This window comes from Theropithecus gelada, chromosome 16, assembly GCF_003255815.1.
Source record: "Theropithecus gelada isolate Dixy chromosome 16, Tgel_1.0, whole genome shotgun sequence".
NCBI lineage: Eukaryota > Metazoa > Chordata > Mammalia > Primates > Cercopithecidae > Theropithecus > Theropithecus gelada.
In genome coordinates this window covers 59,457,328-59,483,491 of record NC_037684.1, presented here as the reverse complement: position 1 = coordinate 59,483,491, position 26,164 = coordinate 59,457,328, and the positions used below count along the sequence as shown (strand labels likewise).

The 26,164-nt window shown below is 46.6% G+C and overlaps 1 protein-coding gene across 1 annotated transcript in view; it reads right to left on the bottom strand.

Moving 5' to 3' along the window:
- Positions 1 to 22,076: 22,076 nt before the first annotated feature.
- The window catches only part of RAP1GAP2 (RAP1 GTPase activating protein 2), a 172,018-nt gene continuing 167,930 nt past the window's right edge, over positions 22,077 to 26,164 (bottom strand). Inside the window, exons 24-26 of the mRNA XM_025363499.1 lie at positions 25,274 to 25,350; positions 24,785 to 24,823; positions 22,077 to 23,827 (exon numbers count right to left, since the gene is read on the bottom strand). Coding sequence (XP_025219284.1) covers positions 24,815 to 24,823; positions 25,274 to 25,350 — 86 coding nt within the window. The 3' untranslated portion in view covers positions 22,077 to 23,827; positions 24,785 to 24,814. The remainder of the gene's footprint in view (positions 23,828 to 24,784; positions 24,824 to 25,273; positions 25,351 to 26,164) is intronic.

Below are 26,164 nucleotides of genomic sequence, written 5' to 3'. Positions count from 1 at the left end.
GAATAACTGATAAACGATAGTTATTCAGAACTGGTACTTGCCAAATGTTGTCACAAAATGCATGAAGTGAGCCTGTTACTGTGAGAAAAACTGACAGTGTTTGTTGCTAGTAATAAATATTTGCTCTATCAAGCAAATATCACCCCTTTGGAAAATTCATCCCTCATGGTGATGGATATGTATTTCATATACATATTAAGTGTGTCAACATTTGGAAGATCTGCATAACTTAGTGAGTCAATATTTTTCAAATGATTAATGCATGATGTGAAAAAGTTACACGTGGATAAAAGATCAACTTAAAAAAGTTACACGTGAATTAAAAGACCAATTCAAAAGAAGCCAATGAATTTTAATGACCTAGGGGATAAAATGTCTATTGATATGTTAGCAGATTCTGCATTGCTAGCAACCTTTAAGAAACTACTACTTATCACGTTTTGATGTAGTATCAAATAATATTAATTGAAAAGGTTATTAACATAATCCTCCCTTTTGCAATTACATCTCTGTATAAGGCTGGATTTTCTTCATACATGTCAACCAGAATAACATATCACTACAAATAAATGCAGAAGCTGATACAAGAATCTAGCTCTCTTATATTAAGCCAGACATTAAAAAGATTTGAAAAAATGTAAAACTATGCTATTCTTCAATAAATTGTTTTAAATATATATACTGATTTCTATTTAAAATCCTACTATAAAAACATATAATGGTAGTATTGTTTTATGAATGAATTAGTAAATATTTTAAATGTCTAATATGAGAATATCGAGAGATACAATCTAAACACAGCTCACAGCTCTTTTGGTCCCGAAAATTTTAAGCAGGTAAATGCGTCCTGAAACCAAAAGTTTGAGAACTGTTCTCCTAAAGTACAAACATACTTGAAAATTGTTCTCAAATTCAGGAAATCAGTTCCTTTGAAAAAGAGGACAAAATGAGGGAAAGGAATGGGGATAATGCTTTAGTGTTACCTATAACATTTTAAATCTTTTTTACAGAAAGAAGTGACATGATCAGGTAACAAGTTAATATTTTTAATTTTGTGGATGGCATATATGTGTCTAAAATTATGTTCTTATTGCATGTTTGAAATTATTCATAATTACTTTTTTAGTTTTTAAAGGATCTGGAGGTTTAGTCTGCCATTGGGTTTGAAATTGGATGAATGATTAGATGTGGAAAACACATCTGTCTTAGTCAATTAGGGCTGCTATAACAAAATACCATACACTAGGTGGCTCAAACAACAGATTTATGTTCTCAGTTGCGGAAGCTAGGAGTCACTATCAGGATGCCAGCATGGTTGGGTTCTGGTAAGACTTCTTCCTATCTTGTAGGCAGCCACCATCTGGCTGTGTGCTCACATGACCTCTTCTTTGTGTATGCAAGGAGAGAAAGGAAAAGCACTGGTCTCCTCCTCTTCTTATAAGAGCACTAATCCCAATATGGGGCTCATTATCATGAGCTCCTCTAAACCCAATAACCTCCCAAAGGTACTATCACATGGGGGATTAGAGCTTCAACATAAGGATTTGGCAGGGACATAAACATTCAGTCCATAACAATACTTTCTTCCCCTCCAAACACATAGAATATATGAATCATAGAGTCTTTATTTAAACAATAGTCAACAAGAGAGTGACATAAGCAGGATGGCAGAATAGGAGTTCTCCATTTCACTCCCCCACACAGAAATCCAACTAGAAGCATCCACAATCAGGAATACCATCCTAACACAAGCACACAGGGAGGGGAACGACACACACTGGGGCCTGTTGTGGGGGTGGGGGCAGTGGAGGGAGAGAATCGGGAGAAATAGCTCATGCATGCAGGGCTCAGTACCTCTGTGATGGGTTGACAGGTGCAGCAAAACACCATGGCAGACGTTTACCTACGTAACAAACCTGCACATCCTGCACATGTATCCCGGAACTTAAAATTAAAAAAAAAAAAAAAAAAAACCTATTGAATATTCCAGGAATTGGGATTGAGGCTGAGACACCACCTTAGAGAATGTGTGGCTGGGACACACAATAGAGAAAAGCCATGACCAAAGAGTAACAGAAATTGTTCTCTGACCATTTCACCCTCCCCAAAAGTCAGCACCGCACCACACACAGAGAATGTCCCTAGACCCACAGTTTCTACAATAAGAAAAGTGAATTGGAGGCCAATACTCAGTTTCCCCACCATTCTGGGATCCTTTGTAGGAAGAGACAAGCTCACTCTTGTCTCATCCTCAGGGAAACAGAGTGCCAGCAGAGTTAGACCACCTGGGATCAGTTAGAAACAAAGAATGAAGGTAGGACTTACAGTAGCCAGCACCGGGATCTTGGGAATTGCTCAGTATTCTGGTCAACAGAGATGCCATACCAGAAAAAACTAGTCAACATCATGCTGCAGGAAACACTGTCCATTCACCTTTCAGGCTCGAATCCTGAGCCACCTTCTCCACACAAGCCAGTTGCTTTCATTAGTCTTCCCCAGGTTGAGAGGCAACTGCATGTCAGCAAGTACCTGTAAAATGACCATCTGGACTTGCCCAACCTTAATTCCTGGGATTCAAGCCTGGTTCAACATACAAAAAGCGATCAATGTGATTTATCACATAAACAGAATTAAAAGCAAAAACCATATGATCATCTCAATAGAAACAGAAAAAGGTTTTGGTAAAGTCCAGCATCCCTTCATGATAAAACTCCACGACACAGTAGGCATCCAAGGAACATACCTCCAAACAGTAAGAGCCATCTATGACAAACCCACAGCCAACATCATACTGAATGGGCAAAAGCTGGAGCCATTCCCCTTGAGAACTGGAACAAAACAAGGAGGCCTACTCTCACCACTCCTATTCCACACAGTACTGGAAGGGCCTAGCCAGAGCGATCAGGCAAGAGAAATAAAAGGCCTCCAAATAGGAAAAAATAAGTCAAACTATTGAAAAGTGGGGCCTGATTAACTAAAGAGCATCTGCACAGCAAAAGAAACTATCAAAAGAGTAAACAGACGACCTGCAGAACGGGAGAAAATATTTACAAACTATGTATCTGACAAATGTCTAATATCCAGTATGTGTAAGGAACTTAATAACCAAAAAATAACCCCATTAAAAAATGGGGAAAGGAAATGACACTTCTCAAGGGAAGGCATACAACTGGCCAACAAACATATGAAAAAATGCTAAACATCACCCATCAGAGAAATGCAAATCAAAACCACCATTTTGTGAGATACCATCTCACACCAGTCAACATGGCTATTAATAAAAAGTCCAAAAAAAGCAGATGCTGGCAAGGCTGTGGAGAAAAGGGAGGGAAGGCTTATATGTTGATGGTGGGAATGTAAATTAGTTCAGCAACTGTGAAGAGCAGTTTGGAGATTTCTCAAAGAACTTAAAACAGAACTGCCATTTGACCCAGTATTTCCATTACTGGGTATATAAATCATTCTACCAGAATGACGCATGTATGCATATGTCCCTCACAATGCTATTCACAATAGCAAAGACAATGTTTCAACTTTGGTGTCATCAGTGTGGTTGACCAGATAAAGAAAATGTCTGTATACACCATGGAATATTATGCAGTCATAAAAAAGAATGAAGTCATGTCCTTTCCAACAACATGGATAGAGCTGGAGGCCATAATCCTAAGCAAACTAACTCAGGAACAGAAAACCAAATGCCACATGTTTTCACTTATAAGTGAGAGCTAAACATTGAACACATGTGGACATAAACCGGAGAACAAAAGAAACTGCAGACTAATGAGGGGGAGGAGGAGAGGGAGGCATGGGTTGAAAAACTACCTATTTGGTACTATGCTCTCTGACTGGGTGCAATACACACATGCAACAAACCTGCACATGTACCCCCCATATGGAAAATTTTTTTAATAAAATTTTTAATAAAAACAAATGTGTATAAAACCACAAAAGACTCCAAAAGGCAAAAATAAACTTCAACAAAAATAACAGAGCTGAAGGCATCACACTGTCTGATTTCAAAACATATTAACATATTATAAAACAATTTTAATCAAAATACTATGGTACTGGCATAAAAACAGAAACATCTATACACGAATAGTGAACTATCTGAAAAAAAAAAAAGGAGAAACCATACCAATTACAATAGCTACCAAAACCAAAGGATCTCTTGGAGGACATTTAACCAAAGAGATGAAAGCTCTCCAAAATAAAAACTATAAAACATTGAAGATAAAATTGAAAAGAGAATAGTAAATGAGAAAATATTCCCTGTTTATGGATTTAAAGAATTACCATTACAAAAATGTCCATGCTACTCAAAACAATCTACAAATGCAAAAAAAAATCCATATCAAAATACCAATGACTTCTTTACAGATATAGAAAAACAGTCATAAAATGTGTATGGAACCGCAAAAGACCCCAAATAGCCAAAGGAATTTGGACCAGAAAGAACAAAGCTAGTGGCATCACACTACCTGAAATTCAAAATATACTACAAAGTCATAACAACAAAAACAGCATGACACTGCAATAAAAATACATAGACCAATGGAACAGAATAAAGAATACAGAAATAAATCCATGCACTTAGAGCTGATTTTTTACAAAGATGCCAAGAACACACATTGGGAAAAGAACACTCTCTTCAATAATTAGTACTGGGAAAACTGGTTTTCCAAATGCAGAAAAATGAAGCTAGACCCCTCTCTCTCACCATATAGAAAAAATCAACTCCAAATGGATTAAAGACTTAAATGTAAGACATAAAATGATAAAAAACAAAAACAAAACAAAACACAGAAGAAAACATAAGGGAGACACTTCATGTGGCATTGGTCCAGGCAAGGATTTTTGAATAGTAACTCAAAAGCACAGGCAACAAAAGCAAAAATAGACAAGTGGAATGGCATCAAACTAAAAAGTCTCTGCACTGCAAAGTGCAGAGATAACCCATAGAATGGGAAGAGATAACTCATAGAATGGGAGAAAATATTTGCAAACCATGCATCTGATAAGGGGTCAATGTCCAAGCTATATAAGAAATCCAAACAGCTCCACAGCAAGAAATCAATTTGATTTTAAAATGGGCAGAGAATATGAACAGATGTTTCTTTAGATGGCATACAAATGGCCAATAGGTACATGAAAATATATTCAACATCACTAATCATTAGAAAAATGTACATCAGGCCAGGCACGGTGGCTCACGCCTGTAATCTCAGCATTTTGGGAGGCCGAGGTGGGTGGATCACCTGAGGCCAGGAGTTCGAAACCAGCATGGCCAAGATGGTGAAACCCTGTCTCCACTAAAAATACAAAAATTAGCTGGCGTGTTGGCGTGTGCCTGTAATCCCAGCTACTCAGGAGGCTGAGGCAGGAGAATCGCTTGAACCCGGGAGGCGGACGTTGCAGTGAGCCGAGATCGTGCCACTGCACTCCAGCCTGGGCAACAGAGCAAGACTCCATCTCAAAAAAAAAAAAGAAGAAGAAGAAGAAGAAAAGAAAAATGTACATCAAAATCATGAGATATGATCTCATGCTTGTTAGAATGGCGTTCACCAAAAAGATGAATGATGAGTACTGGAGGATGTGGAGAAAAGGTAACTTTTAGGCACTGTTGGTGGGAATGAAAATTAGTATGGCAATTACAGAAAATGGTATGGAGGTTCTTTAAAAACTAAAAATAGAACCACCGCCGGGCACAGTCGCTCGTGCCTGTAATCCCAACACTTTGGGAGGCTGAGGCAGGAGGATCACTTACAGCCAGGAGTTTGACACCACCCTGGGCAACATGGTGATACCCCGTCTCTACAAACACAAAATGTTAAAAGCTAGCCGGGCATAGTGGCACACACCTGTAGTCCTAGCTACTGGGAGGTTAAGGAAAGAGGATCTCTTGAGCCCAGGAGGGCAAGGCTGCAGTGAGCTGTGACTGTGCCACTGCACTCCAGCCTGGGCAAAAGGCTGCACTAATTTGCCTCAGAAAAAAATAAATTACTTTTTTTTAAAAAAAAACGGAACTACCATATGTTTCAGTAATCCCAGTTCTAGGTATGCACCCGAAGGAAATGAAGTCGGTATGTTGAAGGCGTATCTGTTCTCCCGTGTTCATCGCAGCTCCTGCTACAGAACCACAATTAACCACCGTGTCAGGTAGTCCCGGGTCCCTTTCTGCTCCAGAATCCATCACTTCTGTGTCCAACACTGCACCCGCCGACTACAGCGGTACTCGGTAAGCAAACGGAGGTGGGAGAGAACAAAGAAGCCAGCCAAGCCCAGCAACAAGGAGCCAGACAGGAGAAATTCCCTGAGCTGGGTTTGAAAGGACAGGAAACACAGAAGTTTTGTTGACCAGAAAAAAAATTGAGAAGAAAAGTTGAGGCCAGGGGAATAGCACACATGAAAGCACGGGGATTTGGAACAGGGTGTGTACGGGGAGTGACAGGGAGTCTGGTATAAAGGGAGAGGCAGCAATGACGCTATCCAGGCAGTGTCACGGGCTGGGGCTCCAGAAGCAAGTATGAGAAGGAGTTTGGAGTAACAGGTGTTCACTAGGGAACAACACCTGTGAAGGAACAAGGGCGGAAGCTTGACTGGGCACAGGGGGAAGTCAAACTGCAGGCTGGCCTCCCAGAAAGCTGATTGTCTCAGCACATTTTCTGCTTCTATAACAAAATGCCTGAAACTGGTAATATATTAAAAACAGAAAATTATTTCTCACAGTTCTGGAGGCTGGGAAATCCAAACCAAGCTGCCAGCTAGTGAGGACCTGGTCTCTCTGCTTCCGAGACGGCATCCCGTGTCCGCATCCTCTCGGGGGAATGAACACTGCAGCTTCACACGGGGAAGGTGAAAGAGCAAGAAAGCCAAACACCGCCTGAAGCCTCTTTTATAAAGGGTGTTAATCCCATTCACGTGGGAGGAGCCTCGTGGCCCAATCGCCTCTTAAAGGCCCCACCTCATAAGACTATCGCACTGGCTGTGAAGTTTCAATGCATGACTTTTGGAATGGACACATACCAGGTTAAAATGGAGAGTCTTTATACCCCTGCCTCAATCACCAGGTGTGGGCTATCCAGGAAAAGGGACTGCCTTGGGGAAGGAGGCTCTCTGTAGCTACAGTAAACCCTAAAGGAGCTGACAGCTGAAGGCTGTCTGCTGACCACGCTCCTCACAGCTCGCCAGCAAGTCGGCCCTTGAAGGGAGAGCTGTTCTTGAAGATCATCTCCATGTGTCCACAGACAGTGTGAGCAATGTCATTCAGCGTCTCCTACGGCTAGTTAAGGAGCTTGGATTTTATGCAATAGACAATAGAGAGCCATGAAAAGTCTCAGGCATGGAAATGACACACCAGCTTTGTGTTAAGTGCATTCCCAACAATGGGTGTGAAACAGGGCTGAAGGGGGGAGTGACAGACATCAGTCTGGAGGCTGCCAGATTGGCCCAAGTGAGGAGAAGGACCTGAAGAGGCAGTAACAGAAGCATAAAGGAGGGGAAGGATCAGAGGGGAATTTAGGAGGTAAAATGCAGGGAGGCAGGCCGAGACTGTGTGCTTTCGGAAGGGAAATCAAAGTATCAAACATTCAAATGCAGCACCTCTCAGCATCTACCCTCGCGGCTTCCCAGCCAGCAGGCACCTGATTAGACATTCTGGTTTCATTTGCCAGTTTTCCCAGAATCTGGGTCAATGTTTCATACATGGTAAATGCTTGATAAATACTTGTTGAATGAACAGATGGATAAGAGGACTGAGGCCGCAGTCAACGGACACAAGATGTGGCTACTTCCTGACTGCAAGCCTTCAGAAGCCGTATCAAACTGTAGTCTGTACACTCACACAAACACCCCAGGTGAAACGCAATACAAGGAAAGGGCTGCCGCAGCCGCACAACCTAGCTTTGCTTTGACAGCAGCTGAAGAAAGAAGGCACGCGTACGCTCTGGTTCAGCAGAGCCCGTGGAATGAGATAAGGTGTCATTTTCAGTGGAGCCCAGACCCTTCTCATTCATTCCAAGGTCACAGGACACACTGCCTGGCCTGCAATTCCTCCACCCACAGGCATGCAACCCACGTTGGGCCAAAACCATCTTCTTAGCCTAAGAATCAATCTCTCTCTCTCTTTCACGCGCGCGCACACACAGAGAGATAGAGAGAGAGAGAGAGAGAGAGAGAGAGAGAATCCAGATCTCAGCTCTTAAGAAAATGATGAGAAGTGCATATGTTGAGGACCCCCAGAAGTGGTACCTAAGATGCCATTTGAATGTGAAAAAAAATCAAAACCCCATCCTACTTAACCCGTATTAAGTACTCACTGACATGTTTTTTAATTGGCTTTCTAATCGGCTTGCCTGCAAAAACAAACCATGCAAATATGCAGAGTTACAAGTAAGAAGTGTATCCATAAGTGCCTATTTGCATAGACTATGTTGTGAAGGACACTCAAGACACTTGGAAGCTCCCCCTGGAAATGGGAACAGGGACTGAAGTTGACTCTTGCCCGCTAGAGTAGGAGACTGACTTATCACTAATTATTCATTTACATGGCTTGTATTTTTTCATGTATATGTTATTAGTTTTTAAAAAGCATGTTGTCAACAGTGAAATTAAAAAAATAAAAATAAGGCCAGGAGCGGTGGCTCACGCCTGTAATCCCAGCACTTTGGGAGGCTGAGGCAGGTGGATCACCTGAGGTCAGGAGTTTGAGACCAGCCTGGCCAACATGGGAAACCCCGTCTCTGCTAAAAATACAAATTAGTCGGGAGTGGTGGGGCAGGGGGGGCTGCCTATAATCCCAGCTACTCCGGAGGCTGAGGCAGGTAAACTGCTTGAACCCGGAAGGCAGAGATTGCAGTGAGCTGAGATCGCACCACTGCACTCCAGCCTGGGCGACAGATCGAGACTCCGTCTAAATAAATAAATAAGTCTGCGCCCGTCCACTTCTTATGTCCACTTTGATATTACAGGAGTAACCACTGTTAACTGTTTGGATGTGTATCCTTTCAGATGTTCATCGTTTCCTCCATAGACTTTCTGGTCCAGCAGCCTGAGCCTGTTTATGTCTCCATGTGAGATCATAGAATAGACGTTATCAAATTACCTGGACATAGCACTAAGGCTCTGTGTTAACTTTGTGGTTCACAGTTCAGAGCAACAGAACAGTGACCCAAATATGGAGCAAGAGACGCTGCTGGAGCCGCTTTTGCCAGGTTGCCAATGTGGCCCTGCCAACTGCCCCCTGCCCCCTGCCTCCTGGCGCAAGCCCTTGTGACTAGACCACTCACTGCCTCAGTATCCAGTCCCAGTCCTGGGCTGGCTTCTAAAACAAATTCTACATTCACTTTTATTGTTTATCTAGAGCCCTCCCCGTTTTCATTCTGATGTGTGTCACCTCAGTCTTTTATCCGCGTATGTGTATTCAAGAGGACCCAGGTCTGGGCCTCTACAGCGAGGCTGGGCGGCCTCTCCGGGTGTATAAGTAGCCACTGGTCTGTTTCGCATGAGTCAGAACCCAGCGATTTCAGGACAACCTGGAGTGTGTGTGTGCGTTGAGATGGTTGGGAGATAAAAACAGTTTTATGCACCAGCCGCTACAGGCACCTGTGCCTCAGGCCTACAAACTTTGCAAGGAATCATAAAATGCTTGAATCCTGAAAGAAAAAATAAAAAAGTATTACTAGCTCCAAAAGGTTAAAAGCTCAAAGTTGAAGTCACTAAATATTTCTTTCAATGCATACGAAAACTGGCACATCAACTTGTCAATAGAAACTCAAGTCTTCTAGACGGTCACCTACGAATTCTGTTTACTGTGGGATGCGGGTGCAAGAAGCCCTTGAAGGTCCGGTGCTTGGAAGATCCCGGCTGGGGCTGCCTCCCACCCGCCCAGTGTGGTCTCCTCCCCGGCCATACCCCCAGCCAGGGCTCCACCCCAGCCTCCCATTCAGCCCGCAGCAGGTCTCCAGTGCAAGATCCAGGTCTCCAGTGCAAGATCCAGGTCTCCAGTGCAAGAAAGACATCGCTTCCCGCCATCTTCCACTGAGGGCTGTTGAGCCCCACAACCCACCCCAGGGCCAGCTGCCGCTGTGGAGGGTTCTGAACCTCATCCAGCCCCGTTGACCGCGAGCCCGAGGCACACAGCGGTGGAAACAGAAACGAGCTTCCAGCAGCGCACTGCACTCTCCACCCCAAGAACTCACTTCCGGGGTCACCCAGATCCCCAGCCGCTGGGAGACTGAAAGCAGCGATCAAGAGAGCAGCCAATGAGAAGCCCCGGAGGGTGGGACTCCTGTTTGACTGGCCAATGGGAGTTCCTCCCAAAGCCGGACCTCACGGTCTGTTGCAGACCCATTTCCACTCTCCGGGGGTGCTGAGCAAAGACGCACGCCCGGGGCCGACAGCCAATGAGGAGATGGAAAAGGCGGGACACCTGCAGAACCAGCGAATGAAAAGCCTGGAGAGGTCCATGCTCCAATTCCGCCTTCGCAGCCCGCAGCCGGATATCGCCCTGTGGTTCCGCAGGTTGCGCGCGCCATCCAGTGGCAGCCAGGCAGGGAGGTGTTCGAGATCCCTGCGTCTTCGGAACTCATTTCGTCGCTGTCCCACCCCTTCGTAGTTCTCCCCAGTTTCAGGAGAAAGGATGGCCGTGCCCACCCTCCGCATCCACGGGGGAGCGAAATCGTCCTGGGCCTTCCACCCTTCCTGAAATCGTCCTTCGTTCCTACCGCTCGTGCTCTTCATCTGAGAAAGCATCGGATGCTAGGATGCTAAATTCCCTTAAAAGAACAAGGTGCAATGGCAACGGCCTGTCACACCGTTAGACAACCAAAGGACTGACAAAATGTAACATTGATTACTAATTAAAAAAAAAGAAGAAAATGAAATTTTTAGTAAACAGGAATTAAGCAAACCTCAATTTAATAACAACTCAGAAAACCACAGTGAACCTCACAGTGTTTGAAACGCCAGACGCATCCCTATGAAAGTCAAGATGGATGCGAGTGCCCCTGTTTTCACCGTTTTTATGTAATGTTTTGGAGCGTCCAGGCAAGATATAAAAGACTTCAAAGGGGGCAAGGCGGTTAAAACTGGGGGCAGGAGGAAAACAAAAGATTATTATTTCAGGTGAAATGATTTATACTTGAAAATCAAGAAACATTAAAAACTAGAGAATTCAGTAAGGTCTGTGGAAGAAAAATATATTTGTGTGTGGAACGTGTTGTCTTTGGGTATACAGAAAAAAAATAAAGAAAAGGAAAGAGGACTATAATGTCCTGCATGCCAGCATCAAAGATGTTGAGGAAAGAAGACTCCATTCGCTGGAAAAACGAAGGCAAATTTTTCATATGTAGATGATATGATTCTGTGCTTTGGAACACAGAGTCCATTAAAATTGTTAGTAACAATAAGAGACTAGAATGAGTTGGCTGAGTGCAAAATCAATATACAAAAATTAATTCTATTTCCGTACACAAACAACCAGGTAGAAAATATAATGGTAAAAGTATTCTGTGTGTAATAGCAGCAAAAAAGGAAAAAATAACAATAAATTCAGTAAAAATTTTATTATTCTGGCCAGGCGCGGTGACTCACGCCTGTAATCCCAACACTTTGGGAAGCCAAGGCAGGTGAGTCGCTTGAGGTCAGGTGTTCAAGAGCAGCCTGGGCAACATGGCGAAACCCCATCTCTATCAAAAATACAAAAATTAGCTGGGTGTGGTGGTGGGCACCTGTAATCCCATCTACTCTGGAGGCTGAGGCAGGAGGATCACTTGAACCCAGGGGGCGGAGGTTGCAGTGAGCCGAGATCATGCCACTGTACTCCAGCCTGGGTGACACAGCAACACTCCATCTCGAAGAAAAAAAAATTTATATATATGTATATATAATTACTGTTTAGCTAGAGCCTTCACTGTTGCCATTCTGATGAATGTCAATTCAACCTTTTATCTGCGTATGTGTATTCAACAGGACCAGGTCTGAGCCTCTGCAGCAAGGCTGGGCAGCCTCTCCAGGTGTATATATAATGCTTCCGGTGTATATATAATTCTACTGGAGTACATAAAAAGAAAAACTCGAAATAATAGAAAGACATACCATTTGTGCATAGGAAGTTTCTATATAATAAAAATGTCAAATCTCCCTCAATTAAAACTTTATTGTGACCCTAAGAAAAGTTCCAAAAAGATTATGGAGAACTGGAAAAGTTGATGTTAAGTTTATGTGGAATTATAAGTTTGCAATAAAATCAAAGAAACAGCGTAAAATGTCCCTAACCTGAAGGTCACATATATCAAGGTTAAAATCATTGAAGGTCCAAAACAATGAAAACAATTGTTTAAACTCACGCCAAGATATATCAACAAATTTCAGATCAATTGTATATACATTCTATTCTCTTATTGTTACTAATAATTTTAAATGGACACTCTTTGTGTTTCCAAGTATACAATCATATCATCTGCATATAATGAAATATTTGCCTTTGGTCTTGCAGGGAACGGGTTGTTTCGTCTACAACATCTTTTAAGTCTTTGATGCTGGCATTGGCATATGCAGATTATAAATACTTCCAGGAAAAAAAAAAAAAAAAAAAAAAAAAAAAAAAAAAAAAGCTCAAGAATCAAAATGGTAATTCTGGATGTTAGAAGATAGCGGAGTGATGCCCTCAAAATTCTGTGGAAATAAATATTTTAAAGACAAAATTTCCAGCCAAACTAGTAATCTAGTGTAGGGGAGAATAGAGACGTTTTCAGATGTGAAAGGACTCTACACATTTGTCTTCCATCCTTCCTTAAGAAGCTACTGGGGGACGAACTCCAGCAAAACTCGGGAGTAAGTCAGGAACAAGGAGTTCACGGCATCCAGAAAATCGCAGATGTTACCCACAAAAGAAGTCTGGGGAATACAGCTGTGCTGAGCAGGCCTGGAAAGCAACCAGGCCACATTGAAACAAAAAGAAATCAGGCTCCAGTGAGTTTGGTACCAGGAAAAAAGTAGCCCTCATAGAACAGAAGGGAAAAAATGAGGCTGTGTATATGAGGAAGAAGGCAAATTAAAGTGAAGGTAGTTAGTCATTCCAGGGAAAACATAAAGTTGTACAAGAAAGGACATAAAATTCCACTTAGTTTTATAGTAAACAAGATTTATATATCATTATAATGACCAGTATACTGACTGCCATATAACTCAAAATATTGTTATATTTTGGGAAGATGAAGAAAGGGAACAGGGTTAAGAGAACTAATTCCATCACTGGTCGTTCAAGAAATGCAAATCAAAACCACAATGAGATACCATCTCACACCAGTTAGAATGGCGATCATTAAAAAGGAAACAACAGATGCTGGAGAGGATGTGGAGAAATAGGAACGCTTTTACACTGTTGGTGGGAGTGTAAATCAGCTCAACCATGTGGAAGACAGTGTGGCGATTCCTCTAGGATCTAGAACCAGAGATACCATTTGACCCAGCAATCCCATTACTGGGTATATACCCAAAGGATTATAAATCATTCTACTATAAAGACACATGCACACGTACGTTTATTGCGGCACTGTTCACAATAGCAAAGACTTGGAACCAACCCAAATGCCCATCAGTGATAGACTGGATAAAGAAAATGTGGCACATATATACCAGGGAATATTATGCAGCCATAAAAAAGGATGAGTTCATGTCCTTTGCAGGGACATGGAAGAAGCTGGAAACCATAATTCTCAGCAAACTAACACGGGAACAGGAAACCAAACACCGCATGTTCTCACTCTAAGTGGGAGTTGAACAGTGAGAACAATGGACACAGAGAGGGCAACGTCGCACACAGGGGCCTGTCGAGGGGTGGGGGGCTGGGGGAGGGATAGCATTGGGAGAAATACCTAATGTACAGGTTGGTGGGTGCAACAAACCACCATGGCATGTGTATACCTATGTAACAAACCTGCACGTTCTGCACATGTACCCCAGAACTTAAAGGATAATTTAAAAAAAAGAAAGAAAAGAAAACATTGTATATATAACCATGGAATACTACTCAGCCATATAAAAAGGACAAAATATGTCTTGTGCAACAACTTGGATGGAGCTGGAAGCCATTATTCTAAATGAAATAACTCAGGAATGGAACACCAAATACCAAATGTTCTCACTTAGAAGTGGGAGCTAAGCTATGGGCACGCAAAGGCATACAGAGTGGTATAGTGAGCTATGTAGACTAAGAAGTGGGAGGGTGAGAGAGGGGGTAAGGGGGAAAATACTACGTATTTGGTACAATATACGCTACCTAGGTGATGGATGCACTAAAATCTCAGCCTTCATGACTATGCCGTTCATCCGTGTAACCAAAAACCACTTGCACCCCAAAAGCTATTGAAAATTTTTTTTAAATTTCAACTAAAATGCTCTGGTGCATAGAAAAATGTTCTTACAAGTTCTTGTGCTGTACCATTTAATTTTTTTTTTTCGGTTTTATTGAAATACAACTGACAAAATTGTATAAATGTTGTTTTAAAAGTCAGCAGGAAACAAAAGTCAGTAGAAGCTTTTGCAATGTCGGTTTTACTTTCGCGTCACTGCTACTCTTCCCATGTTCATGAAATGGTCAGGTATTTTTAGGTTATCAGCATAACCCAGGTTTCCGTACACCCCTTTTGTCTTTAATAAACAGGGTTCTGTAGTAAACACCTACTGGGAATGAGCCAGCTCACAAGAACCCTTTAACTGCCCCCCCGTCACCCACGGGGCTATCTGTGGCACCCACAAGTCCAGCCCATTGGGTGGAGTTGATCAGAGTAGGAGGTCATCACCTGACCCTCTTGGGCTGATCAGAGTCTCCCTCATGGAACTCAGAAACAGAACCAGACACTGGCCCTGGACTCCCTCCTAAATGAGGAAGATGTGGAGTCATGTGTTACAGAAAGGCTCTCGCCAGAGAAACTGCAAAAGCTGCTCTGTTAGTCTGGGTCCAATCAGGAGAGAGAAGCCACGCAGTAACTTGAATAGGAAAGTTTCATATAAAAAATTCTTAACTATAGCGGGGGACTGGAGTACTGTGGGATTGGCTACTAATAAGCTAAGACAACTCGAACAAATACAGGAATAGTGGGAATAAGGAGCAGCCTCCACCCCTAAGACTGAGATAGAGTACCCAAGGAAGAGCTGCCCGCCCCCACTGCCAGGACTACGATCCAGCCCTGGATTGCCTTGGGTCACTGGGTGGAAAAGTCACTGTGGTTCCCCACCAGGGAAACATACTGGAAACCCACCCTCTGTTCACGGGGAGGTGTCTCACTGGAGGTACTCTGCTGCAAGACCACCAGGGCACTTTGGTGGGAACCAGCTGACAGGAAGGGTTTGCTGGCAGGAGAAGCAGCTAGCCACTGGGTGCTGCCATCTGTCACGCCCTGCAGGGAATGGGCACTGGAGAGGCTGTGTGCCCTGAAAGAACCTGGTGCTGGCAAAGGTGCCCACCCTGCAGGAACCGGACCCCCAGATGCAGCATGTGCTACAAGAGCCAAGTGGGCATTAAGAGGTTGCCAAGCAAGCACTGGAGAACCAGGAGATGAAACTCTGTCCCTCCTGCAGTGTCTCTCTGGCACCCTCTACTGACAAAGCGTAACATGATACCAGCTGACAAAGGAAACATATTGAAGGGCCCAGATCCATTTTCACAGTCCAGACAGTGAAGGGGAAATTTGGTGCTGAGATCGGCTCAGCTGGTCCTCCAGGAAAGAATACAGCTAAACAAAAAGTCATCCCAAATCCATAAAGACAATGCCAACAACCAATAGAAAGAAAATAAATACAGAGAAGCACAGAGAAAAACAAAAAGCACAGGGGGAAAGAAAAAAACAGAAAGCAGAGGCAAGAGACAGCCTGAGGGCTGGCAACCTTTGCTGTCCTTCATGTGGTACAGATGCATCCCTGTCCTTTGATTCCAGGAGGCACTCCTGTATCTTTTTAACAGATGCTCCCCTTTTTGGCTTAAAGTAGTTTGAGCTCGGTTCAACCCCTGCAACAAAGTCATGGTAGTTAATACTAGCTGGCAATAAAAAGTCACTAAATTAAAATCTTAGATAATGTTATCGTTGCTGAGTCCTTGTAATAGGTTACAGTTGTCTCTGCTGGAGTTTTATCCTTCCTAGTTTTTAGAAACTCTCTTAGTGGAAAATTCTGTAACTAAAAAAGGTAAAATCCTCTCCATTACATTCACTATTGCACTTTCAGTGGCATAGGTGGATTTCACCTGGACCCCATCGTCCATGTTCCCTGGATTTTCCCTCGTATTTCTTACTAGTGATAAGTTCTTATAAAACCCAGCAATCAGCATTTTAGAACAAGGCCGTAAGGACTTCCTTGCTGGTCTCATATTTAATTTTTTAATGGAATGTCTTGCAGGAGGATCCATAAAATTCATTTGACCCAATAATTTGAGCAAGCGTTCTACCATCTTTCTTATGAAGCATCTGTGCCTTTCATAGAACAGTCTCACTGGTGTGTGTGTAATCATTCATTTGTACATTTTTATGTGGAGCTGGTTATGTTGCAGCTTGTTTTTATTAGTTTTTTGATAGGAGCTGTTTTATTATTTCACTTGATGGAGTCAACTCATCAACTCATTCTTTTTTTTTGTTTATTTATTTATTTATTTATTTTTGAGACGGAGTCTCGCTCTGTCACACAGGCTGGAGTGCAGTGGCGTGATCTCGGCTCACTGCAAGCTCCGCCTCCCGAGTTCAAGCAATTCTCTGCCTCAGCCTCCCGAGGAGCTGGGATTATAGGCACCCGCCACCACGCCCAGCTAATTTTTTGTATCTTTAATAGAGACGGAGTTTCACCATGATAGCCAGGCTGGTCTTGAACTCCTGACTTTGTGATTCACCCGCCTCAGCCTCCCAAAGTGCTGGGATTACAGGCGTGAGCCGCTGCGCCCGGCCTCTTTAGCTTATCTGCTGTAACTACTAGATGATTTTGGCTTTAACACATTAGCGACAGGGACGCTTCTCATGCACGTGTGTTCGCAATGGCTCTTTCCAGCAGCTACGTTTTCTTCCTGGGTTGCTGGTAGATTTCCGCAGTCTCGCATCACATCTGATCATTTGTATCGGTTTGGGGAAGGAGGCTTTATCTCTGTTTTCATTTTTAACTTAATTTTTAGTTCTTTCAGGATCTGAGTTTTTCTTTTCACCAAATTTCTTCTGTTTCCTGCATGATGCTCATCTTTCCTCCCAGGGTTTCTGATGACAGGATGCCCATGTCATTCCCACAACCGTAATACATTTCAGCCTTAAACTATTCCCAGAAAATTTCATATTTTATGTACATTTCTCTATTTGGTTCTCTCCAGTGATTCCCTTTCCTTTTCCTGCAAGATCCTATGTCTTGCTGGGAAGATGCTCTTCCAGATTGTGATGAGGATAAAAAGATTCCCTTACATAGGGGATGGTTGTCTCTCGGGTCCCCTGTCTCACTGGGCTTGAGATTACCGTCATAGGAGACAGGATTATCTAGAGACTGCAAACTGGATCAGTGGTTCCCAAAGTGAACGGAATGCTGCAGCGGAATCCCCCATATGCTTATTTAAAATGCCGATGCCTGGGCCCCACGCAGACCTGTTAATCTCTGCAGTAGTGCCTGAAATCTGCATTTTGACAATATCTCCAGGTAATTTCTATGCACCCGAAAGCTGAACTGCTAGAAAAGAAGGTCTGTCTCCAGGGGGGAGCAGTATCTGTTCTGCAGGGCAGGGGATGGTCTGAAGTTGAGGGTGGCCGTCCGCAGCTACTGCAACAGGTATCACTGCTGCCTGAAGAAAGAGCGATCTAACGTCTCCTTCCCAGGATCCTTGCCCTAAGGTGTCAACATGATGCCTCAGTCTTCCTCTTCAGAACTTAACTCTGGTTTTCATAAACAGCAAGTGCCATAATCACCAGGCGTACCATTCCGTGGTTGAGGGTTTGGGTGGACTCCACAAATCCCCATTTCAAATCGAGAAGACCACTGAGGTCACTGGAACCAGCCATAGAGCCCCACCAGGCCGGCAGAGCAGCACCATCTCACCAGAACCAGCTATAAAATCAACACCTCATTCCCCCAGGAAATGTAAGAGGAGGACAGTCTCCACGAAGGAGGGAGGACATTTGACTTTTGCAGTGGTGAATTTTACACGTCCACTTGACTGGGCTAAGGGATGCCCAGAGAGCAAGCAAAACATTTCTGCATGTGTCTGAGGGGCTTCCAGAAAAGATGAACCCTTGAACCAGTGGACGGAGTAAATAAGACCCACCCTCACCACTGTGGTTGGGCATCATCCAGTCTGATGAGGGCCTGACACAGAAAAGTGGAGGAAAGGCAAATTAGCTCTCTCCGCTCGAGCCGTGTGGAGATCCACCTTCTCCTGCCCTCGGGGGTCAGTGCCCCTTGTTCTCAGGTGCTCAGACTTAGACTGGGACTTACGCCACCAACCCAGCAGTACTCGAGCTTTGAGTTGGACTAGAACTACAGCCAAGCCAGCCTTCCTACAAACTGCTCCCACTCGATGACCACGTCTGACAGGGAGGGTAATTTAAGACTCTTTCTTGTGATATGCGGGGCTCCTCAGGTGATGGCTTTGGCTAGGCCTGGTGGCCTTCCTGAACTTTTTCTTTTTGTTTGTTTGTTTGAGACAGAGTGTCACTCTATCGCCCAGGTTGGAGTGCAGTGGTGCTATCTGGGCTCACTGCAACCTCTGCCTCCTGGGTTCAAGCAATTCTCCTGCACCAGCCTCCCAAGTAGCTGGGATTACAGGCACGCGCCACCACACCTGCTAATTTTTTGCATTTTAGTAGAGACGGGGTTTCACCATGTTGCCCAAGCTGGTCTTGAACTCCTGAGCTCAGGTGATCTGCCCATCTCGGCCTCCCAAAGTGCTGACATTACAGGCGTGAGCCACCGCGCCCGGCCTTTTTGTTGCTGCTGCTGTTTTGAAACACAGCCTCAGTCTGTTGCCCAGGCTGGTGTGCACTGGCGCGTTCACAGATCACTGCAGCCTTGATTTCACAGGCTCAAGTGATCCTCCCATCTCAGCCTCCTAAATACCTGGGACCACAGGTACGCGCCACCTGCCCAGCTAATTTTTTAGCCTTTTTTTGGGTTTTGGTGGTTTTTTTTTTTTTTTTTTTTTTGTACACATTGACCCTCACTATGTTGCCCAGGCTGGTCTCAAATCCTTAGGCTCAAGAGATCCTCCTGCCTCAGCCTCCCAAAATGTTAGGATTATAGGTAGGAGCTACCATGCCTGGCCACTTTTCTAATTGTCGTCAGTGTTTTAAACATCAACAGTTAATGTACATGTTTAAAAATACGTTTCAGGCTAAAGTAACATATCTATTGGCCAGAGAATATGGCAACTTCCAGTGAACTGAAAAGTGACCCCCAGGCCCAGGGCCCCATGCAAAGAAGTCTGAACACTGATGGACACAAAATATGTTATTTATTGTCAATTTCTGCAAAGACACATTTAAGCAACAAAATATACATTTGTCAACCTTTTAGAATTTGTTTTGTACATTAACAAATACAATGTGCTACCATAGCAATAAATTAAATGTACATTATTTACATTACATAGGCAGTTGGGGTCTACGAATCACCTCCTCACTAAGAGGAAAGAAAGGAAAGTTGTCGTCACGCGGAGCATCACTTCCAAGCCACAGTTCTTAGGTTCGACCACACAGGGGAATCTGCACACTCACACGCCAGCAGTCCCCGAGCTGGAGTGCCCAAGGGTAACACCCAAGACAAGAGAGAGCTGCACGCATGCTAAGGGGCAGGAAGGGGGGTTCACGCTGCCAAGCAGAAATGTCACAAAATCAAAGACGATGGCAATTAAATTCCAGTCTTCCAGCCAAATGTCCCCCTCCCAGGGCTGGTAAGGCACAGGACAGAGCCGCTGCCACACAGCCTCTCACTCAGCAGGGCCCTGCTGCCCTTGGCCCTAGTGGGGCTTGTCTTCCCCGTCCCAAAGGGGCACACGGTCCAGCTGAAGGGAGGGAGACGTGGGATCGGGGTGGACAAGGGGCTGGCGGTAAAACAGAGCTTGGTAAAAGAACACCCTAGCCAGCCCCACCAGGCTGCAGGATCAGCCTTGGCAAACTTTACTGGCCTCCCCTTGCCTCGATAAGGGGTAGCTAGAGGCTGGGGGAGGAGCCGAGGGGTCCTGAGCATGGCTGACTGGCCTGGTCCCTGCTGGCCGCCTGTAGCCATGAGATCGACTCGAACCCCCGACTGCTCAAAACAGATCCGTCTCTACTGACTTCGAAAGCAGTAAGAAAGGTAGTGTTTGAGTTGGCACCTTAAAGGGTCAGGGGAGGAAAGTAAAAGAGGCTCTTGTCCTGCCTTGTCATGGGAGCCTGGGTTTCTATTAACCACCTTCGTTTAAGAATCAGGGAGAAATGAAGAGTTTTTCTTTGACCACTTTTCCTCTTAATTTAGGAAAAAGGAAGCTTTTCTTCCTAAAGTAAGGAAACAGCATAAGGGTTGGTGAACAGCATCTTTTTCCCCGGCTTCCACCCCCATTACACACTGGAGCTGAAGAACCGATCCCACTGAGGAACAGTTCACCGAATCCCTTTCCCTCCTCGCTTTCTTGATTCAAGCTGCATCCAAAGCCCAAGGGTCTTCACTGAAAAATCCAAGAGACTCTCCCTTCTGATGAAAAAGAGCAGAAACTGAAGCCTCACCAGCATCCTTGACTGCTCACCTCCAAGCCAGTGCCAAGGCAGCAGCTCACTGGTTTCCCCAAAACCCAGGGCCCCAGGGAACACAGCCACTTTTCAACCAACCATGTAGGTGGTGCAGAGGAAGGGACTCTGGGTTGAGGGTTCTAATCCCAGCTTTGCCACCAGCCAGCTGTGTGACCTCAAGCAAGTCTAAGATTTCTCATCTGGACGATGACATGGTTGGATGAGATGCTAAAAGGAACCAGCAGGCTTGGGTGTTGAGATGATGCTGACAAAGCTGAACCACTGAATCTTTTTCAAGAAACGGCATTTTTACATTAATTGGCATAGACAGACACTCTCGTCAAGACCTATCGCGAGCTTTTCTGCACCTGTTTTTAAGCATCAGCTGAGCTGGAGGTATATGGGTGGCCCCACGGTGCCTGAAAAGTAGTTTCTTCAGTGAGTCAGGCAGTTCTTAGAGCCAGAGATGTGTCCCGGAAAACACCCCCTCGTGGAGATCACAGTGGAAACGCCTCAAACACCAGCAGGAGCACCATCTAGATGAGCCTAGTCACAAGGCCCAATGAGGCTTGAGCAAATCTTTGAGCCCCAAGACTGGGCGCAGCATAAAAGGAAAGATATTTTAGATCAGAACAGATGTAGGGACAGCGTTGGGGGGGGGGAACAGCCCTCCAGGAATGCGAGCTGCCTGCCGCATGGTCCAGACGAGCGAGGGGAGGCTGGGCCATCCTTGTTCTCCTCCTCCCTCTCGGCTCTGGCACCCTGGGTGGGCTGGAAGTGCACACTCTGGAAGCCACAGGATGGAGCTTCTAGAGACAGTGGGGCGTGGCCAGAGGGAAGAGGCATTTGGGATCCTGTTCAGAGCAGTCCAATAGCAAACCAGGGGTGAAGACCCCATCTCAGGTCTGTGCTTCTCTGAGGGCCACCCAGCCATCCTGCCTACCAGCTCAGAGCCAGGGACAAAGCCCTCCGAGGAGGCAGCAGGCGGCAAGGGTCAGCCAGTGCAGTGGGGACAGGCAGGTGTGGGATTCCCAAATGGGACAGCGTGGTGACAACCTGGAAACCCCAGAGAACCCAGATGGCAATGTGACATGGCCCATCCACCAAGCAACTGTAATGCTGGCTTCCCAGAGAGGCAAGCCAGAGCCCTGCATACCCAGAGAGGCAAGCCAGAGCCCTGCATACCCAGAGAGGCAAGCCAGAGCCCTGCATCTGTTCTTAAAGAAATGCAGTTTGACCTTTCCAGAGTCTCCAGAAGCCCAGCCAACAAAACACGGCCAGAATGTACGGGCCTCATTCCAGCAGTAAGGGCTGCTATGGTGACTTTTCATAAAAGCTAAACAGATAGATATTTTATTGACCTTCTAACAAGAATAAATTTTACTAGACTAGTACTTTGGGTAAAGTGCTAGTGAAGGGAGAGCTCCTCTCCAACCTGCAAACAGGATTCAATCATTCCCACACACATGGCGGGGAGGAAGGATCACAAGGTTGCTCGAATGGCAGAAGCTATGGGGAAAATTTCACAATGTCAGTTAAAAAAAAAAAAAAATGTAGTATTTATATCTTGGGCATAGGTCCAGATCCCTACAGGAAGAAAGCATTCGGCTGGAAATTCTTGTCATCGGTCATGGGGCAGGTGCCCAGCCAGTGTCACTCCGCAGCCCTGTCTGCACTGAAAGCTGCTCTTCAGGCTCATTTTACCTGGAGGACACCCACCTTAACCCCAGCCCAGGCCCATGAGCAGAGAAGCCCACGGTGCTGCAGACTCGGAAGGGGGAGAAGCCTGGAGGTGAGCTGGCTGTCCCAGCAAGGGGGCTCTGCTGAAGGTGGGAGTGGCAGGTGGGTCACAGGGTCTGAACCACACCCAGATGGGGCCCGGGTTGCAGGAATCCTTCAGATGTGACAGCTGCCTACAGATCTGCAGCTGGAGAGGGGAATAGGATTGGGAGGGTTGAGTCCCAGATGCAGCTGCCAAAGGGCACAGTAGCTGGACAAGGCCCCAGGGCCAGGCTGGGCCCCCCAAGACTCCAGGGGCGTAAGCTGCTGAGGGCAACTGTGCCCCTTCCCCACCCAGGGGCCTGATCAGAACCCGAAAGTCATCCCCCACCTCACCTCTCCCCTGGCGTATGTGGGGAGGGGAGGTAACTGCGTCTTCCTTGAATTTCCACTGTCAGCAGAGACCTGGGCTCTGGCCTGGCCCTCAGGCCCTGAGGTTCTCCTCAACCAACACAGCAGCATCCCAGCACTGGCTCCTTCGCTCTCCCTGAATTCCTTCTCACTGCTGGCTTCCCACTCCTTTGTGGGAAAAATACCTCCTCAAAGGGAAGAGATTGCCTCAGGACTGGCTCCCCCCACAGCAGCCATAATCAGGATAAACTGGGTGGAACCCAGAGTTCCTGCCACAGTCCAGGAAGTGTCCCGGCCCATCCAGCTCCATCTCTGAGCTTGAACTGGCTGGAGCCCCGCTCACAGTACACTGGCAGCAGGGGCGGGGCAGCCCTGGGTCTACGTCAGCAGATGGGAAAGATGCTCAGCACAGAAGCAGATAGACAGTTTAGAACTCCAGAGATACGGGGGCAACAGCGCCGAATTTTATCAGGATGGCCTCAAGGATGCTACGAATCTTGGCTCCTGGGAACATGACGCCTCCACCACCAAGTGCATTCCCGGTAGTAAAGCCTACCACATCCGAGAAGGCACTGCCCCATGGCCAAGACCCTCACCGAGGCTCTGCTCCCGCCCCCAACTCCGTCTCTGAGGCAGACCAGCTCCCCAGTCACTGCTGAGCTCCCCCGAGATCCCCCTTTGCCCAACTCTCTTTTCCTCTCCAGGCTGAACAGGATGATAAACGACCCGGACATCACACTGGGAGGTCAGGAGCGGGAGGAACCTGAGGAAGAAGGCCTCGCCCAGAGATGGGAGGTGCTGGGAGGGCATGTAGATGAGGGCGGAGGCAGGGCTGTGGCCAGACTGGGACACCGGGACCAACAGCACATCTGTGGGCAGGTGGCCGGGGGGCGGCGGGGCTGGGACTGTCAGGGTCATCGGCGGCACTCCCAAACTGCTGGAACAGGAGCCTTTTCCAGGACAGAAGAGGGGCTTCCCTGAGGAGACAAGGAGGAAGGAGGCGATGAGCGAACATTCCGTACAGGAAGGAGGGGACGATGCGGACGCCGGGAGGAAGGGGTGGGGAACACGCCTGCCATGGCTACAGCTCACTGGATACACTTAGGAGCAGGAGGGCACCCGACGTAAGGGGGCTCCACCTTGCGTGGCCCGAGAAGCCGCGCGTCGCCACGGCTTTGGTGGGCAGTGGCGTCCGGAGCGCACGATGGGAGCCGGGGGTGAAGGTCCACATGCCCATTTGTCTTCTGCTTTCTCATAAATCAGGTTGAACATAAAGTGGGTTTGGTTGTACCCTCCCCTTGGCTCCAGCTGTGACTCCAATCCCTGGAACCCCATGTGGGGAGAGGGCTGGGGGCTCAGATGGGTCTCTGGTGACTTCCCCAGCAGAAATCCAGGCCTTGATGGGGGCAAGCTAGACCCAGGGCCGCTCTGCTGAAACCGCGTGGCCCCTCAAAGCAGGCAGGGGCAGAAGCCTCCTGGGGTGGTCCCTCACAGTGCTGACTGTCAGGGGCATCCCCCAGCAGGGAGGGAGGACACACCTCAGCCCAGGGCCTCCGCCAAAGACACAAGGAGGGAACAGCTGCCTGAGGGCAGGGGAGCAAGGCTGCGCTCAGGAACTCCTCCCTCCTGGGTCAGAATCGGGCTTGGGCAACTCCCCTTCTGCCTGCGGGAACCAGACGCCATCAGTGGGAGGGGGGCCTATCTAGTACGTCTGGTCCAGTGTCACTGGGAACCCCCTTTCCATGTGCACACAGGCCATCTGCCCCTCCTTTCCTGCTGCAGGTCTTCAGGGGCGAGGCAACTCTTTGGACCTCCCCAGCTGGCGGCATCTCTCCGGCCATTCTGAGGTTACGAGGCCACTAGTACCCCGATGTAAAAGAAACACATGTCCCCCGCCTCACAGCCACAGCAGGACAAACATTCACTCAACCCACCTGGGACAGGCGAAGGACTCCGCTTTCAGATTAGTGACCCTGTTTCAACAAAAATCCATACCGGAGTTTAAAATAAATAACCAGACAGCACCGGCCCCTTCCGCGGCGGCTCTGTGCACGCAGCTCTCGACAGTCTGGCGAGCTCAGGAAGGGACTCGGGACCCCAGGAACCAGCACTTCTCACCTCACATCTGGGCCTGGAGCTCTCGATAGTCTGGCGAGCTCAGGAAGGCACTTGGGACCCCAGGAACCAGCCCTTCCCACCTCACATCTGGACCTGGCCGCGTCCAGAGGTGTAGCTCTAACTCAGGAGTTGTGGCAAAGGTGGCTGGAACCCCGAGCCACGGCCTGCACCTGCTGGAGCCAGACCTCCCCAGAGCTTCCCCTGCCTCCTTCAGGGAGCCCCCTCTGGGATGTCTGAGCCCTCTTCCTCTGGCCTCTGCAGGAAAGTGGAGTGTGGGGTGTGGGAGGTGTTCACTGTGTCCTTACCGCACCAGAGCTGGCGTGGCTGAGCTTGTCAAAGCGGAATTTCAGGTTCGATCTTGGGGAGTTTCTGCTTTTGGCATCTAAGAAAAAGAAGAATGGCCGTGAAAGAAGGGTGGAGCTGTGGAGGCCACTGGGGCTGCGTGTGGGGACTGGCCAGGGAGGCCAGGGGAAGGGGGCCTCCTGCCCTCCACCAGAACTAGGCGCTCCAGCTGACCTGTGCCGACCCAGGAGAGCCAGCTCCTAGATTATAGAATTGTGGTGAGCTGGTTGTTCAACTCAGGCCATTTTTAAAAGCTGAATTATATATAAGCTTACAGTTCAATACATTATATTCAACAGAGGTAATGAATACTTGAAATTCGTCACTTCCTACTTGTTTTTCTGTTTTACAATTATCTGTGCTCTTACATCTATTGTATCCACGTGGTAGAAACATCCTAAAGATGGTGGCTACAGTGTATCTTCTTCCCAATTCCATGTTTGAGGACGTCAAATCCGTAGCTTGAGATCAGCCACGACAAGCGTATTTACACCACAGGAATTGGTACGTGCTACAAATCATGGCTTGATTTATTGTCTCGTTGTCTAGACTTAAGGAACTAATAGAAAAAAAGTAATGTACATTAAACTTCAAAACATGTTGCCATTACGTTGTGAATAGCACAAAAGAAAACTAAGTAGGCCGGGCGCGGTGGCTCAAGCCTGTAATCCCAGCACTTTGGGAGGCCGAGACGGGCGGATCACGAGGTCAGGAGATCGAGACCATCCTGGCTAACACGGTGAAACCCCGTCTCTACTAAAAAATACAAAAAACTAGCCGGGTGAGGTGGTGGGCGCCTGTAGTCCCAGCTACTCGGGAGCCTGAGGCAGGAGAATGGCGGGAACCCGGGAGGC